At 33.9% G+C, this 17,503-nt stretch overlaps 1 protein-coding gene across 1 annotated transcript in view; it reads right to left on the bottom strand.

The window, feature by feature from the left end:
- IL1RAPL1 (interleukin 1 receptor accessory protein like 1) overlaps positions 1-17,503 on the bottom strand; it is a 1,590,341-nt gene that overhangs the window by 357,534 nt on the left and 1,215,304 nt on the right. The window contains exon 6 of the mRNA XM_001362537.4: positions 1,533-1,607. Within this exon, the coding sequence (XP_001362574.3) occupies positions 1,533-1,607 (75 nt within the window). The remainder of the gene's footprint in view (positions 1-1,532; positions 1,608-17,503) is intronic.

The raw sequence follows: 17,503 nt of genomic DNA, 5'->3' as shown, positions 1-17,503 counted from the left end.
TATCTTTACACATGGCTGTTTCTACAAATTTATATATTTTTTTAAAAGAAAATAGTCATTAAGTAATTATTTCATTGCAACAATGTCAGTGGGAGCAACAATGGTAGCAAGAACAAAAACAATAATAACCTTTTTTGTTATTTTTAATCTTAGGAGAGTTTGATCTTAACAGATATATCTTTGTGTAGATCCATTCAGAGTTTCCTATAGAACTTCTCACCACATTATATATATATATATATACATATATATATATATATGCTTCCAGTTAGTTGTAATAATAATATCTTGCATTTATATGACATTATGTGATGAAAATGCAAACTTCAAAAATGAAATGAAAACTTTGTTCTCTAGAATGTGTCTCAGCATGGTCTTAAATAAATTTCACATAATATTTCTACTCAAAATTTAATGTCATTACTTTGTTAATGGAACACTTTTGTATTCTAACTCCAACAGTTATGGACATTTCATGGATCTTAAGGCCACCACTATAATCTTTTTTTTTTTATGTTATAGTAGATCAGAATGGGAAGAACCACTAAACCAACTTGTAAACCAGAATAATGAATTCTCAATTGTGATTGTAATTTTGAATTCCATGACACATATAAGTGAGGATGAGGTTACTGAATTTCTCTATCTTTATGCATAGAACAAAACTTACAAATATGCCAATAACCAAGGTATTCAACAACATAAAAGGTATATATACATTCTCTGCCAAACATTCTACAAATTTAGAAACACACCATAAACTTAAAATAAAAATGATAACCAAGAGAATTTCAATCCATTTATCAATTTACTAAGCGATCAATAAATTATCCTTATAGTTATCTCCATAATTGTAGCAATAGAAGAGAAGGATTACACTATTTGGAGAATACAATACTTTTTATCCCCAAGTAAAGCCATATCAAATAGGGAGGAATGAGTAAACTTATCATTCAAGCAGAAAATAAATTTCACCAAAATTATCCTGCAATTTGCTCATGGTCTATATCCAACCTATTACTTTAGTTATTGGCTAGATTCTTATTTAAAAGACTCATCAGAATATTTTCAATTATAATTCAAGTGATTCTGAACAACTTTGCCAAAATATTTTCCATGTTTTAGTAAGAGAGTCTATTGTAATTGATTAGGGCTAAAAATGCACAATTACTAAATTATAATTATGGACATGCAAAGAAGATATATATCTCATCACCTTTCTATGGTAAATAATCTTGTTTAAAAATATTACTCTACTATACTAAAACATACATTGAAATTTTTTTGGATTTTTATGTGCTTCTATAAATTCAAGTTATATGATCATGGCTATACTGTAACCTAAATAAATAATTAATATGAATGAAATGAGATCATGAATAGTATTTCTATACCTTCCTAACATGGCTCGACTTGTCAATGAGCTCTAGTGGGTGAGATGGGTCACATTTTATGGTCTATGCTGAATCTATTTCCATCAGTTATGCTAAACCATAAGTCCATATTTAAACATACAAATAAAAGTTACTCACCCAATTGGGTCTCCTGAATTGTCAGTTTGCTTTCCAGAGGGTATAAAAGCTTTGGTGGCTTATCAGTCAGTGGAGCTAAAAAAAAAGAAGAAACAAATGAGATATGATTGTTTTATACATATATGCATTTATCTGTAGGATATAATGCAATTTTTCTTTTCAAGGGTATCTGAAAGTATTGTGTCCAATTACTTTAATTAAGTAATGGCTTTCTTAATAGAGTCAACAGTTCTGTTAGGTAAGTGGGATTACAATTATATTAAATGCAACAATTAAAATATTGTACTTTCAAGCTGATAGCCAAATAATAATATTGAATTCTCTAAATAAGATTATATAGTCCTTAAAAATATTTTAAAATGCCTAAGCAATGAGGTATTTAATTCATACCTTTCTTTTTCTTTATGAGAATCCCCATAGTTTTTTTTTCTAGATAAACATAATAAATTTAACAATCATAATAAATATTAATAACAAATAATGTAATATAATATAATATGATAAATATATAAACTTCTGCCATAAATCTAATATGAATTCAGTGAATGTTTGTTGATGATATCTTAGTCATCTAACTCTTCAGTGAAGTGACTTCTTTACCCTCTACTTTACTGTTTTATAATTATGCTGCTAAATACTCTTATGTTCTCTCTAAAACATCCTTGTATGAATTGAGTAGTGAAATGGCATTGTTGTACACATACCCAGCCATAAATCCCAGTAATGCATTTCTAAAGTGATTTCCTTCCCTCAAAGTGAATCTTTTAGTATTGTTTTGCATCATAAGTTTTATGTTTATTTACCATTGCTTTGCTTGATAGGCTTTCATTGAGCGTAAACTTGGGTCTCTGCTGTTAGTTTTGTTCATTTTATATAATTTTAGCTCTAAAAATGGATGCACTATCTATGACTTTAAGTAAATAATTTGTTTTCAGAGATTAGTGAATAGTTCACTCTTGTGTTTACTTGAGTAACTGGACTATAGACAACCAATTATCTTTCATTAAGCTTTGTTTTCTTGCTCTGATTTAATTATGTAGGTCCCTTGAAACCTGCCTTAGCAATTTCCACTCATCAAGTATAGAAATGATCAATTATGGGTAGGTGAACTAAATGTTTCTCCTTCGAGGACTTTCTCCTTTCCTCACCAGCTTGGCAATGGCAACCGAATTGAGGTTCAGAATGCTGATCTAGGGAGTAGGGTCAGGATTTGGCCCTAAGTCCTCATATATAGAATAATCAAGAATGAAAGCTGATCCCCCAAGTATCTTCCATTGGCTTAACAAGATCATTGTTTGGACCAGGTGAAAAATCATTGTAATTCATTGGAAAAACTGAATTAAAAAAATAAAAACACCTTCCTTCCATTTTAGAATCATTACTATGTACTGGTTCCAAGGCAGTAGAGTGGTAAAGGCTAGGCAATGGGGGTTAAGTGACTTGCCCAATGTCACATAGTTAGGAAGTATCTGAGGTCAGATTTTGAATGTAAGACCTCCCATCTCTGGACCTGGCTCTCAACCCACTGAGCCACCTAGCAACCCCACAATCTGAACCATTTTCAAACTGATTTAGGCCATAACTGTAGGAATAATCATGAAAATGGAATAGAATAAAATATCCATTCTTACTTGAAACATTCTGAATTTGTATTAATTTCTATTTAGTAATGATAAAGATAGTTAAGATGATGAAAAACTTGTGGTGTTGAAATTGTAATTTTTATGAAGGAAACTGGGGCAATCTATTACCCCCGGATTCATTCCACTGCTTCCTTATAGATCCTTATGGACTCATTTTTATCTTTTCTACTGAAAAGATAACAGATTTTTGCTGAATTATTGCACATCAGCAGTATGTTCTCTTATTTTCTGAAAATTATACTTTTACAGGATGTTGGAGTAAGAAGAAACTATTTTGTATGTATATTGTCAAGTTCAACCACCCCATGTTTCAGATGAAAGAGGCAAGGCTTTGAGACCTGAGGAGATTTTCTGGTGTTACGCTAAGGCTTCTGAGAACCAAGAATCTCAGTTTATGCTAACAAATCTCCATGTAGACTAAGGTTATATATTTAAAAGTCTTAAAAAGAACTGGTTCATCTTGTCAAGTATGATTTTGGTATTAAATGTATAATCCACAACACTATTTTCCTTTACTGTAGATAAGTCGAAGGGAAATTACTGAACAACAAATATAAGTTAACTTAAACTAATTAAGAATATAATTTTCTAAAAAAAAGAAAGAACTATTTCCCCCTGAAAGATACAAAATTACATCCATTCAACTGCATACATACATATCTCCACACACATATGCCTACATATATTCATCTGTAGGGTGATATAGAAAGCTCTCTTCCTCTTTCTTTTCTCTCTTTCCATATATACATATGTGTACATAAAAGTAATATATATATATATATATAAGCAATTGACAAAGTACATTGTATAACTAAGGTATGGAACTCTCTATAAAGAGATCTATATCAATTGAGATCTGTGCCTGTCTATTCATCCGTTTCTACATTTCAGTTAAAAAAATAAAAACACCTTCCTTCCATTTTAGAATCATTACTATGTACTGGTTCCAAGGCAGCAGAGTGGTAAAGGCTAGGCAATGGGGGTTAAGTTAAAATATCCTTAGATTCTCACCGATATACCTGAGAAAATCAATATTCAAAACATGTATTAAGTGACTACTATGTCAACGCTATCCTAGCAAGGTTATAAATAAGAAAAGGGCAAGATAATTTCCTGATTTCAGAATGTACCAGGTAATGGAGGTAATGCAGTAATGAAAAGGAGGAAATGCCACAAGGGAATGATATTCATTAGTTGGAAACAATCAAGCACCTGATGGGTAATGGTTGGTTGGGAAAGTCTGAGGCTTCTATAAAGGGAGCTTTTGGAAGGAGTTTAACAATCAGTTCGGGATGAAATAATAATATGGGTTCCTGCCATGTCATGAAGAACAGTGGAAGTGAAGTCAGAGGACCTGGATTCAAATTTAGATTTTCTAATGGCTATTTTTTAATGTTGGGAAAATTAGATCCTTACATGTGCTTCAGTTTCCTCAAGTGTAAAATAAAAGGTTTTGGCTAATTATTGCAGCTCACTTTCAGTTTTAAATCCTAAGACCTTTATTATATAAGCATTTTTTTAAACAGAAGAGTCATTTATGGAATTTAGTCACTAAAATGATTTTCTTTTCTGCTTGAACAGCCTTTAATACTTATGAATGAAAATTTCCAAGTAAGTCAGTTGTTGAACTATTGTATTAGGTAAGGCAGTAAGTATAAAAGCTAAGATTCAACTGTACAGTTAATTACTCAAAGGTGGCAAATTTTGCTATCACAATTGATGAATATACATCAAAGTATTCACATTTTCAATTCTTGACATGGAAAACCAAATTTAGTGGGAAAAATATTAAGGAATGGGAAAGACACAAACTGTCTTAAATTCATTTCTACCAAGCCCAAGATAGATGGGTTTGAAAGAAATTTCAAGAAAATTACTTCCAACCAATTAAAATCAAATAATTTATATCGGACATGAGCAGGACAACTAGCAAAGCGTAGGTCTTTGGGAATATTTCCTCGAGTTTTGTAAACCCTATGATCCTTTGCATATGCAGGGCATATGCTAAGACACAATGGTCTTTTATCTTACTAGAAATAAGAGAGGATGGTTCCCATATTATCAAAACTATCTTAGTAAGAGTCTTTATAGTTTATGGGCAACTCCAGATTAAAGGAGACGATGAAGGGAAAAGAAAAAGAGGAGGATTTTCCAGAAGTGGTGATTCTTCCTACGTTCTAGCCATTCTGAAATGATTCTGTGACTCTACAGGGTTAGGGGAAAGATGGATTTTCTCCTATTCACAACTAAATTTCCAAACTAAAAGTAAAACTGATTCACGGGTTTTTTGATGCTCATGCACTTGACAAAAGACATGATTTAAGAACTCATTCATTCATGTAATGCTGTTGACACATTATCTCTTATAATTTACATTTTGACAACCTAAAAAGAGAAGTCTTTTATATCTTATAAAAATCTGGGTAGCCTGGAGCCCCCAAAATTCAGAATTATGTTTCATTTGTGCTTTCTTTGCCATGTTGCATATTAATATTAAATCCCATTAATGTTGCCTAGACTTTGTGATAATCAACAGAAATCAGAAGCAAAATCATTATATAAAAGAATATAAAAAAGCACAGCCAAGGATTATTAGCGTATTTAAAAATTGTTATCCACACACAAAAATATCAAAGTTTTCTGGTCCTGTAATAAGTGAGTTTTAAAAATCAAGGATAGTTGTCATTGACATAAGGAAGGACAATGAAACCAAATGAACAAGTCCTTAGTGGTAAAAATTATGACCAAAATTTCAGAGGACAGTGAAATATACTATTATTTGTCCCATAATACCAAAACTAATGCCTCCTTTAATCAATATAATGTTCTAAGCAGAACAAAAGTAAACTAGTTTAAACAATTATCTCTATATAGGTGGTATATAAATAGTTGCAGCCTGTTTTTAACTTATGAATATAGTTAGACAGTGCAGATAAGCATAACAAAACTTAAAACCATTCTTACAAATCAATTTGTCCATATATTCCAATCATTTTTATATACTAGTTTATTAACTTATAAATGTTATTCTAATGAGGTATTCATCAATACTACCTTTTATAAATGACACTTGGAAACATTGAGGTGGGCTCATATTTTGTTGCTACTCTCCCCATTATAGCTGTAAAAAGTGCTATTGTCCAGTTCCTCTGACATTCAGGATGACAGTTCAGAACAGTATGATAACATGACAGAGTAGAAGGATAGATAAATTTGGATTCAGAGGACCAGAATGAATTTGAAGATGAACTTGGCCACCTAATAAGTGGGATCTTGGGCAAAATATTTAGCCCTTTTAAACAATATTTAGCCCTTTTAAACTTCAGTTGCATCATCTATAAAATAAGTGAATTAGATTAGATATATTTGCTGACGTTAAGAGTTCAAAATTAGTTCTATAATACCTTTATACTAACAGAGAACAAATCAAAGAAATAAATTATATCAGATGGAGTAATTGCATAAACAGTCATTAATTGAAGCTGACATATGGAATCATTATAAACCAATCTTTAGGAAGCAGCCATGCCTAGAGATAGGCATTGAAGCAGCAAGTCTACAGATTGACAAGTGCCTCTAAAGGGAAAGTTTGCACAGACACCACGTGCTATCCTCATCCTAGGTCCCAGATGATGTAGTAATCAATAGAGCTAATCCCAGAAACTCCACCATTCCTGAACTGCTCAGTGACACCAAGAATCCCTCCTGGTTACAAATCTTTCTATCCCCTTTCCTACTTTGTCTACCATGAAAAACATCATATGGTATCTCAAAATGAGGAAGTGATTTTTAAAAATGAGGAAATTTGGCAAAGTGATTACTGTTTGTCTTATAGAGACCTAGGTTTAAATATTAAGTAATAGACAATTATCCTTCTGTAGGTGAAGGAGATTCCCACCTTCAGATACACCTATACTGATTAAATCAGAAATACTTTGTCTATCTGAAAATAAAGAACCAATGTTCTCAATGCCTATTTTAAATAATATAGTTAATGCAACTCCAGGGACAAATGCTATTCCAAAGGCCAGAACCCTCTTGCCATCTGTGTGATTGCACTACATTTATTTACTCATGGTGATCACCATATATTTCTATTACTTCTTACATTATCTTATTCAATATATATAAAGGGAAATCAGTTCACTGTCACTTTCATTCTTATTAAGTTAATTAGTTGTATAATTAATTATATTAAGTATATCTTAATTTAATTTAAAAACAAAAATTATTTTAAATCCTATTCTTTGATTAATAATTGTATTAGTGTCATGGAGATGTAACATATTAAGTAGAGCTTTCCATAACTAATGCTTCAGTTCAACTTAAGCATTTCTCAGTATCTACTAGGTTAGGGCAGGGAGACTTAAATTTGCAATCTTGAGTTTCACCAGCTTTAATTTGGTTTCTGATTTTAATTTTGGATTATTTGTTCTTTCTAGAGTATCATGGGGTTATACCATCACTTTATTATACCTTGATGAATACCTCCAACAGCACATGAAAAGGAAATATTCAATATAAAATCAGAAAATATCCCTGAGTATGTATATATAAAAGTATATATGAATATGTGAACAAGTTAGGCTTAAATATCAGGTTTTAGTCAATTTATTTTTTCTAATATTAAATTCAGGTTTGCTACCGAATTGAAGAGATCTGTGAAAGGCTCAAGAGAAAATGGAAAGATATGGAAAATACAGAATAGAGTTGCATATTAAAACCAAACAAAACAAAACATGGATTTGAAATCAGTCAACAAGGATCTAACAGGCAATGAAGAGATTGTGACCTACATTATTAGAGAAAGTTAGTTATATATCCATGATTAAATGGAATTTTTAGAAAGAAATTATTTCAAAAATTACTGTTCATCATATTATTAACTTGCTGTTTGATAATCAAATAATTATAGAATAAGAAGGAAAAGTATGCTAAAATAGAAACACTACATAAGTAAAGGGGTAAAAGTATACTTTTTCTCAGAGTTGTTGAGGAATGATTAATAAGTATAATTAAGTAGATTAGTATTCCAACCACTGTTGCAGTCTCTCACTATGGAAAGAAATGCCAGAGGGCAGCTGGGTAGCTCAGTGGATTGAGAGAGAGCCAGGCTTAGATATGGGAGAACCTAGTTTCAAATTTGGCTTCAGACACTTCCCAGCTATGTGATCCTGGGCAAGTCACGTAAGCCCCATTGCCTATCCTTTACCACCCTTTTCTGCCTTGGAGCCAATACACAATATTGATTCCAAGATGAAAAATAAGCGTTTAAAAATTAAGAAATGCCACCAGTGTTTCTAGAGAAGATATACTTTAGAAAAACCACTCGAGGTAAAAAGTATATACCTCTATATGCAATGTGAAATTATACACTAAATTAACCACAATATCATTTTCTCTTTCTTTCTTTCTTTCTTTCTTTCTTTCTTTCTTTCTTTCTTTCTTTCTTTCTTCTTTCTTTCTTTCTTTCTTTCTTTCTTTCTTAATTTCTTTCTTTCTTTCTTTCTTTCTTTCTTTCTTTCTTTCTTTCTTTCTTTCTTTCTTTCTTTCTTTCTTTCTTTCTTTCTTTCTTTCTTTCTTTCTTTCTTTCTTTCTTTCTTTCTTTCTTTCTTTCTTTCTTTCTTTCTTTCTTTCTTTCTTTCTTTCTTTCTTTCTTTCTTTCTTTCTTTCTTTCTTTCTTTCTTTCTTTCTTTCTTTCTTTCTTTCTTTCTTTCTTTCTTTCTTTCTTTCTTTCTTTCTTTCTTTCTTTCTTTCACAAACATTATTGAAACAAAAAATTCTATAGTCTTAGGGTTGCAAGAACTGTAGAACAGCCCTAGAGTTACAAGTAAGACAGTTAGTTGGCACAATGGATAAGAGTGCTGGACCTGGAATCAGTAAGATTCACCTTTTAAGTTCAAATCTGGCATCAGACACTTACTAGCTGTGTGACCCTGGGCAAGTCACTAAACAGTTTGCCTCAATTTCCTCATCTGTAAGGGAGATGGCGAAGGAAATGATATACCCCAATTGGGGTCACAACGTGTCAGATCTGATTGAGACAGCAAAACAGTTTTAAGGAAACTTAAAAGTGATGTACCAATATTGTACTTGAACAATGAATCTCAATGCAACATCCTAACAAGTATGCATTTTATGTACACTTGACTACCTCAGGCTTTCCAAATAAGCAATGCTAAAGGATCAGCACTCCTGTTTAAAATGATACACTGTTTTTATTAGTGAGAAATGCTTAAGCAACTGCAGAAATAGAAAAATGTAAGAAAGTGTCTATTCCCGGCTTGGCTCGCTGTTATAAAAGGAAATGTCTGTGGATGTGGCAAAACCTCAAACCAAGGGTTTGGATATCTAAATAGTCAGGTGTATCGCTTATAGAAATAAGTTTCATAAGTTTAGAGTCACCCTTCTTATTTAGCAGGAATAAAATCTCCCTGGCTTTCTTTTCAGTTAAAAGTATCTAATATTTTTTAATTAATTTATTTAGTCAATTTAGAACATTATTCCTTGGTTACAAGAATCATATTATTTCTCCCCTTCCTTCCCCCCCACCTTCCTGTAGCTGACATGCAATTTCACTGAATTTTACATGTATCCTTGATAAAAACCTATTTCCATGTTGTTGGTGTTTGCATTAGGATGTTCATTTAGAGTCTACATCCCCAACCATATCCCCTCGACCCATGTAATCAAGCAGTTTTTTTCTTCTGTGTTTCTACTACCACAGTTTTTCCTCTGAATATGGATAGTGGTTTTTCCCATAGATCCCTCCAAGAAGATCAGGATCACTGCATTGCCACTAATGGAGAAGTCCATTACATTTGATTGTACCACAGTGTATCAGTTTCTGTGTACAATGTTCTCCTGGTTCTGTTCCTATTTCTCTGCATCACATCCTGGAGGTCATTCCAATTCCCATTGAATGACTCCACTTAATTATTCCTTTGAGCACAATAGTATTCCATCACCAACATATACAAAAATTTATTTAGCCATTTCCCAATTGAAGGGCATACTCTCATTTTCCAATTTTTGTCACCACAAAGAGCGCAGTTATGAATATTCTTGTACATGCTTTTTACCTTATTATCTCTTTGGGATACAAACCCAGCAGTGCTTTGGCTGGATCAAAGGACAGATAGTCTTTTATTGCCCTTTGGGCATAGTTCCAAATTGCCCTCCAGAATGGTTGGATCAGTTCACAACTTCACCAGCAATGCATTAATGTCCCAACTTTGCCACATCCCCTCCAGCATTCATTACTTTCCATTGCTGTCATGTTAGCCAATCTGCTAGATGTGAGGTGATACCTCAGAGTTGTTTTGATTTGCATCTCACTGATTATAAGAGATTTAGAGCACTTTTTCATGTGCTTATTAATAGTTTTGATTTCATTGACTGAAAATTGTCTATTTGTGTGCCTTGCCCATTTATCAATTGGAGAATGGCTTGATTTTTTTGTACAAATGATTTAGCTCTTAATAAATTTGAGTAATTAGACCTTTGTCAGAGGTTTTTGTTATAAAGATTGTTTCCCAATTTGTTGCTTCCCTTCTAATTTTGGTTGCTTTGGTTTTGTTTGTACAAAATTTTTTTAATTTGGTGTAATCAAAATTATTTATTTTACATTTTTTTATTTTTTTCTAGCTCCTGCTTGTTTTTAAAGTCTTTTCTTTACCAAAGATCTGACATGTATATTATTCTGTGTTCACCTAATTTGCTTATACTTTCCTTCTTTATATTCAGAACATTCACCCATTCTGAATTTATTTTGTTGTAGTGTGTGAGATGTTGATACAAACCTAATATCTCCCATACTGTCTTCCAATTTTCCAGCAGTTTTTATCAAATAGTGGATTTTTGTCCCAAAAGCTGGGATATTTGGGTTTATCATAGACTGTCTTGCTGAGGTCACTTACCCCAAGTCTATTCCACTGATCCTCCTTTCTGTCTTTTAGCCAGTACCAAATTGTTTTGATGACCAGTGCTTTATAATATAGTTTGAGAACTGGGACTGCAAAGCCTCCTTCCTGTGCATTTTTTTTTCATGATTTCCCTTGATATCCTGCAACTTGGCTAAAGTTGCTGATTATTTTGACTAGCTTTTTGATTGATTCTTTAGGATTCTTTATGTAGACCATCATATCATCTTCAAAGACTGATAGCTTGTTCTCCCCATTGCCTATTTTAATTCCTTCCATTTCTTTTGCTTCTCTAATTGCTATTGCTAGTGTTTCTAGTAAATTAAACAATAGAGGTGATAACGGGCATCCTTGTTTTACTCATCATCTTATTGGGAAGATTTCTAGGTTATACCCATTGCAGATGATGTTTACTGATGGTTTTAGAAATATATTGTTTATAATTTTAAGGAAAGGCCCTTCTATTCCTATGCTTTCTAGTGTTTTCAATAGGAATAAGTGTTGTATTTTGTCAAGGGCTTTTCTGCATCTATTGAGATAATTGTGTGATTTTTGTCAGTTTACTTGTTAATATGATCAATTATGTGGATTGTTTTACTAATATTGAACCATCCTTGCATTGCTGGTATGAATCCTACCTGGTCATAGTGAATAACCCTCTTGATCACTTGCTGGAGCCTTTTTGCTAGTATCCTATTTAAGATTTTTGCACCTATATTCACTAATTAGATTGTTCTGTAGTTTTCTTTCTCTGTTTTTGACCTGTCTGACTTTGGAATCAGTACCATATTTGTGTCATAAAAGGAATTTGGTAGAACTCCTTCTGTGCTTATTCTGTGAAATACTTTGTATAATATTGAGATTAGTTGATCTTTGAAAGTTTGAATTCATTTGTGAATCCATCTGGATCTGGGGATTTTTTCTTAGGGAGTTCTTTGATGGTTTGTTCAAATTCTTTTTCTGATATGGGGTTGTTCAGGTAGTCTATTTCTTCCTCCATTAGTCTAGGCAATTTATATTTTTGTAAATTTTCATCCATGTCATTGAGATTGGCATATTTATTGCCATGTAATTGGGATGGATAGTTTTTAATGACTGCATTAATTTCCTCTCCATTGGAGGTGAGGTCTCCCTTTTCATTTTGGATGCATCAATTTGGTTTTCTTCTTTCATTTTTAAAAATTAGATTGACCAGTTCTTTGTCTGTTTTATTTGTTTTTTTCAAAGTAACAGCTTCTAGTCTTATTTATTAAATCAATAATTCTTTGACATTCAATTTTATTAATTTCTCCTTTGATTTTTAGGATCTCTAATTTAGTCTTCATCTGAGGATTTTTAATTAATTCACTTTCTAGTTTTTTTTTGTATGCCCAATTCATTAACCTCTGCCCTCTCTAATTTGTTAATATATGAAATCAACAATATAATTTCCCCCACTGAGTACTTCTTTGGCTGCATCCCATAGAGTTTGAAAGGATGTCTCATCATTGTCATTTTCTTCAATGAAATTGTTTTTATGATTTGTTCTTTAACCGGTTTTGGAGAATTGTATTGTTTAATTTCCAATTAATTTTTGATTTGCCTCTTCATGTACATTTACTCATTGTTATTTACATTGCATTGTGATCAGAGAAGGTTGAATTCATTTTTTCTGCTCTTTTGTACTTGTTTGCAATGTTTTTATGCCCTAATACACATTCAGTCTTTGAAAAAGTATCATGTGCTGCTGAAAAGGTGTATTCCTTTTTGTCCCTATTTATTTTTCTCCTCATATCTACTAACTCTAATTTTTCTAAGATTTTATTCACTTCTCTTACCTCTTTCTTATTTATTTTTTTGGTTTGATTAATCTAGTTCTGATAGAGGGAGGTTCAGGTCTCTCACTAGTATAGTTTTTCTATCTATTTCATCCTTAAGCTCCACTAGTTTCTCCATTGGAAATTTGGATACTATGCCATTTGGTGCATACATGTTGTGTACTGCTATTTCTTCATTGTCTATACTGCCTATTATCAGGATGTGATTACCTTCCCTATCTCTTATAACTCGATCTATTTTTATTTTGATTTTGTCAAATATCTTGATTGCTACTCCTGCCTTCTTTTTATCAATTGATGCCCAATAGATTTGGCTCCATCCTCTTACTTTTACCCTATGCATGACTACCTTCCTCATGTGTATTTCTTGTACACAGCATATGGTAGGGTTTTGATTTCTAATCCACTCTGCTATTTGCTTGTGTTTTATGGGTGAGTTCATTCCATTCACATTTCAGAGTTATGATTACCAGCTGTGTATTTCCCAGCATTTTGATTTCTACTTCTAGTCCTGCCTTTTCTTCTTTCACTATCTCCTTCTACACCAATGTTTTTTTAATCATGCCCCCAATTTCCACCCTTATTTTACTTCACTTTCTAACCCCCCTCCCTTCTTATCCCTCTCTTACTTTCTATTTTTTAAATTTTAAACATTTTTATTTGTTCATTTTCAAACATTATTCCTTGAAAACAAAGATCATTTTTTTCCTCCACCCCTCCTGCCACCTGTCCCATAGCCGAACCACAATTCCACTGGGTATCCCATGTGTCCTTGATTTGAATCCATTTCTATGTTGTTAGTATTTCATTAGGGTGTTCATTTAGAGTTCCTCCTAAGTCCATGTCCCCTCAACCCCTGTAGTTGCTTTTCCTCGGTGTTTTTACTCCCACAATTTGTCCTCTGCTTGTGGATAGTGTTTTTTCTCCTAGATCCCTGCAGATTGTTCAGGGACATTGTATTGACACTAATGGAGACGTCCAATGTGTTAGATTATAGCACAGTGTATCAATCTCTGTGTACAATGTTTTCCTGTTTCTGTTTCTTTTGCTCTGCATCACTTCCTGGAGGTTGCTCCTGTCTCCATGGAATTCCTCCACTTTATTATTCCTTTGAGCACAATAGTATTCCATCACCATCATATACCACAATTTGTTCAGCCATTCCCCAATTGAAGGGCATCCCTTCATTTTCCAATTTTTGGCCACCTCAAAGAGTGCAGCTATGAATATTCTTATACAGGTCTTTTTTTCTTATGCTATCTTTGGGGTACAAACCCAGAAGTGCTATGGATGGATCAAAGGGCAGACAGTCTTTTTTCTTTGGGCATAGTTCAAATTGCCCTCCAGAATGGTTGGATCAATTCACAACTCCAGCAGCAATGCATTAGTGTCCCAACTTTGCCACATCCCTTCCAGCATTCATTCCTTTCCTTTGATTTTGTAGTATCATATTATTTAATTTCCAAATTTGGCCCTCCATGTACCCTTACTGATTGTTATTTTTATTGCCTTATGATCTGAAAAGATTGCATTTCTTATTTCTGCTTTTCTGCATTTGTATGCCATGTTTCTGTGACCTAATGTAATGATTAATCTTTGTGACTGTGCCATGTGTTGCTGAGAAGAAGGTGTATTCCTTTTTGTCCCTATTTATTTTTCTCCTTATGTCTATTATATCTAATTTTTCTAAGATTCCATTTACATCTTTTACCTCTTTCTTATTTATTTTTCTTTTTGATTTGTCTAAATTTGATAGTGGTTGGTTTAGGTCTCCCACTAATATGGTTTTACTGTCTTTTTCCTCCAATTCTCCTAATTTCTCCATTAGAAATTTGGGTGCTATACCATTTGGTGCATACATGTTGGTTAGTGATATTTCCTCATTGTCTATACTCCCTTTAAACAGAATATATTTACCTTCCCTATCCCTTTTAACCAGGTCTATTTTTGCTTTGGCTTTGTCAAATATCATGATTGCAACTCCTGCCTCATTTCTATCAGTTGAGGTCCAAAAGGTCTTACTCAATCCTTTAATCCTGACCTTGTGATTATCTATCCGCCTCATGTGTGTTTCTTGAAGACAACATATGATAGAGTTTTGGATTCTAATCCATTCTGCTATTCATCTATGTTTTATGGGTGAGTTCATCCCATTCACGTTCAAAGTTATGATTGTCACTTGTGGATTCCTTGACATTTTTATATCTTCCCCTAATTCTGACCTTTCTTCTTTAGTTATAACCTTTTAAACCAGTGATTTACTTTAGAACAGTCCCTCTAGTCCCCTCCCTTGATATGCTTCCCTTTCTAGCCCCTCCCTTTTTCTTTCCTTCACCTCCCCCTCTCTCATTCCCTTCCTTTTTTGACTCCCTCCCCACTCCCCCTCCTTAATTTCCCCTTCTCTCTTACCCTGTTGGATAAGATAGATTTCACTATCCCAATGGATCTAGATGTTCTCTCTAAGAGTTGATTTCACTAAGAGTAAGGTTTAAGTAATACCAATTTGCACTCTCTTCCTATACTTCTTATAGGAGATTTCTTCCCCTTCCCTTCCCATGTGTATCTTTGTGTGACAATGATTATTCTATTTAGTTTTTTCTGTTTCTTGAAGTATATCTTAGTACCATCAACAATACCCCCCTCCCTTTTTCTTTCTTCCCCCCCTTTCTCCATATTGTCTTGATAACCCAATCTTTCCCTATGCATGATTCCTCTAACTACTCTAATGATGCATACACTTTTTGAGAGTTACCCATTACATTTCCCCATATATATATATAAATATTTATAAATTTATAATTTGATATAAATGTAGTCCTTATAGAAGACAGTTTGGATAAAAGAAAAAGATAATATTTTTCTCCTTTTCCCTTTCCTTCTTATTTACCTTTTCATGTTTCTCTTGCTCTTTGTGTTTGGATGTCAAACTTTCCACAGAGCTCTGGTCTTTTCTTCATGAATACTTGGAAATCTTCTATCTTGTTGAATGCCCATACTTTCCCCCTGGCAATATATAGTCAGTTTTGATGGGTAGCTGATTCTTGGTTGAAGACCCAGCTCTCTTGCCTTTCTGAATATCATGTTCCATGCCTTACGGTTGTTCAGAGTGGAAATTGCAAGGTCTTGTGTGACCGTGATTGGCATTCCTTTATATCTAAATTGTCTTTTTCTGGCATTTTGTAAGATTTTTTCTTTTGCTTGAAAGCTTTGACATTTGGCAATTACATTCCTGGTAGTTGTCTTTTGGGGATTTAGTGTAGAGGGTGTTCTGTGAATTCTTTCAATGCCTATATTGCCCCCTTTTTCTAGAATCCCTGGGCAGTTTTCTTGGATGATATCTTGTAATATGATATCAAGATTACTGTTTATTTCTGGCTTTTCTGGTAGACCAATGATTCTCAGATTGTATCTCCTTCCTCTGTTTTACAGGTCTGTCACCTTGTCATTGAGATATTTTATGTTTTCTTCTAATTTATTAATTTTTTGACTTTGCTTTATTAATTCTTGCTGTTTTGCAAGGTCATTGCTTTCCAGTTGCTCAATTCTGGTCCTTAAGGCTTGATTTTCTGCTTTGATCTTTTGGCATTTAGCTGTAATTTTTTGGTTCTCTAATATAATTTGTTGGTTTTCTTTTGGAAGCATTTCCCACTTCTCTTTTCAGAGGGCTTCCATCTTTCTGATGATAAGCTCCATTTGAGACTCTTCCAGGGCTTGTGGACAATTTTTTTTTTGGTTTTGCCTTTGTTTGAGTTTCATCCAGTATTTGCTTTGTTGCCTGTGTTTTTTCTCCATAAAATTTTTTGAGGGTGATAGCTTTCTTCTTTGATTGCTTAGAGGGATTTTGAGGGTCCTGTGCACTGCTAGCCATTTTTCCCTGGATGTTTTCAGTTCCTTCTTTATTCAGAAATCAGAGTCTGCTGAGCAGGGGTTTGTGTGTGTGTGTGTGTATGTATAGAATTAATGAGTGGGCTCTCTGTTTTCCTCAGTCCTTTGAGGCTTTTCTCGATACCTTCCTCCAGGGGGCGCACAGTGTCTTCGCTTTTTTGCCGCCTGGTTTTCCAGTTTAGCTACTTTCAGGGGTGGGTCCCCAGCAGAACTGGTCAATTCACCAGGACCACCAAAAAAATGCTCCATTCGTAACAGAGGGGCTCCTGTCTGACTCCCTGGCTCCGGCGGGCATGCTGGCTCTGGGTACCTGGAGACTGCGCTCTCTCAGGTCTTGAGGATTTTTGCCTAGCTCCCTTTGGGGGGGGGGGTCCCCCTGCTGTCCTAGTTAGCTCCCAGGGGCACAGAAGTGCCCTCTCCTCACTTCAGAGGTGCCCCTTGCTCATTCATCTCGACATGCGCTGGCCCTAGCTCTGGCTCTATAGGTGGGGGTAGGGCAGGCTGGATTCGCTCGCTTTTGCATTTGGGTGGAAGCCCTTTCCCCCTCTTATAGGCTGGTAAAACCTTGGTCCCATGCACCTTTACTGCTGGTCCCCGTTCTACAACTCCTCTGCTCCTCTGATATAGATTCTTAAGGTCTTTTGGGGTGATCCTTGTCGGTGTATGTCAATGTGTGTTAGGGAGAGTGAGTAAGCCACATTTAG

This window comes from Monodelphis domestica, chromosome 4 (assembly GCF_027887165.1).
Source record: "Monodelphis domestica isolate mMonDom1 chromosome 4, mMonDom1.pri, whole genome shotgun sequence".
NCBI classification, from domain to species: Eukaryota; Metazoa; Chordata; class Mammalia; order Didelphimorphia; family Didelphidae; genus Monodelphis; species Monodelphis domestica.
Note: the sequence above shows the minus strand (reverse complement) of the source record. Positions and strands in the feature narration are given on the sequence as shown.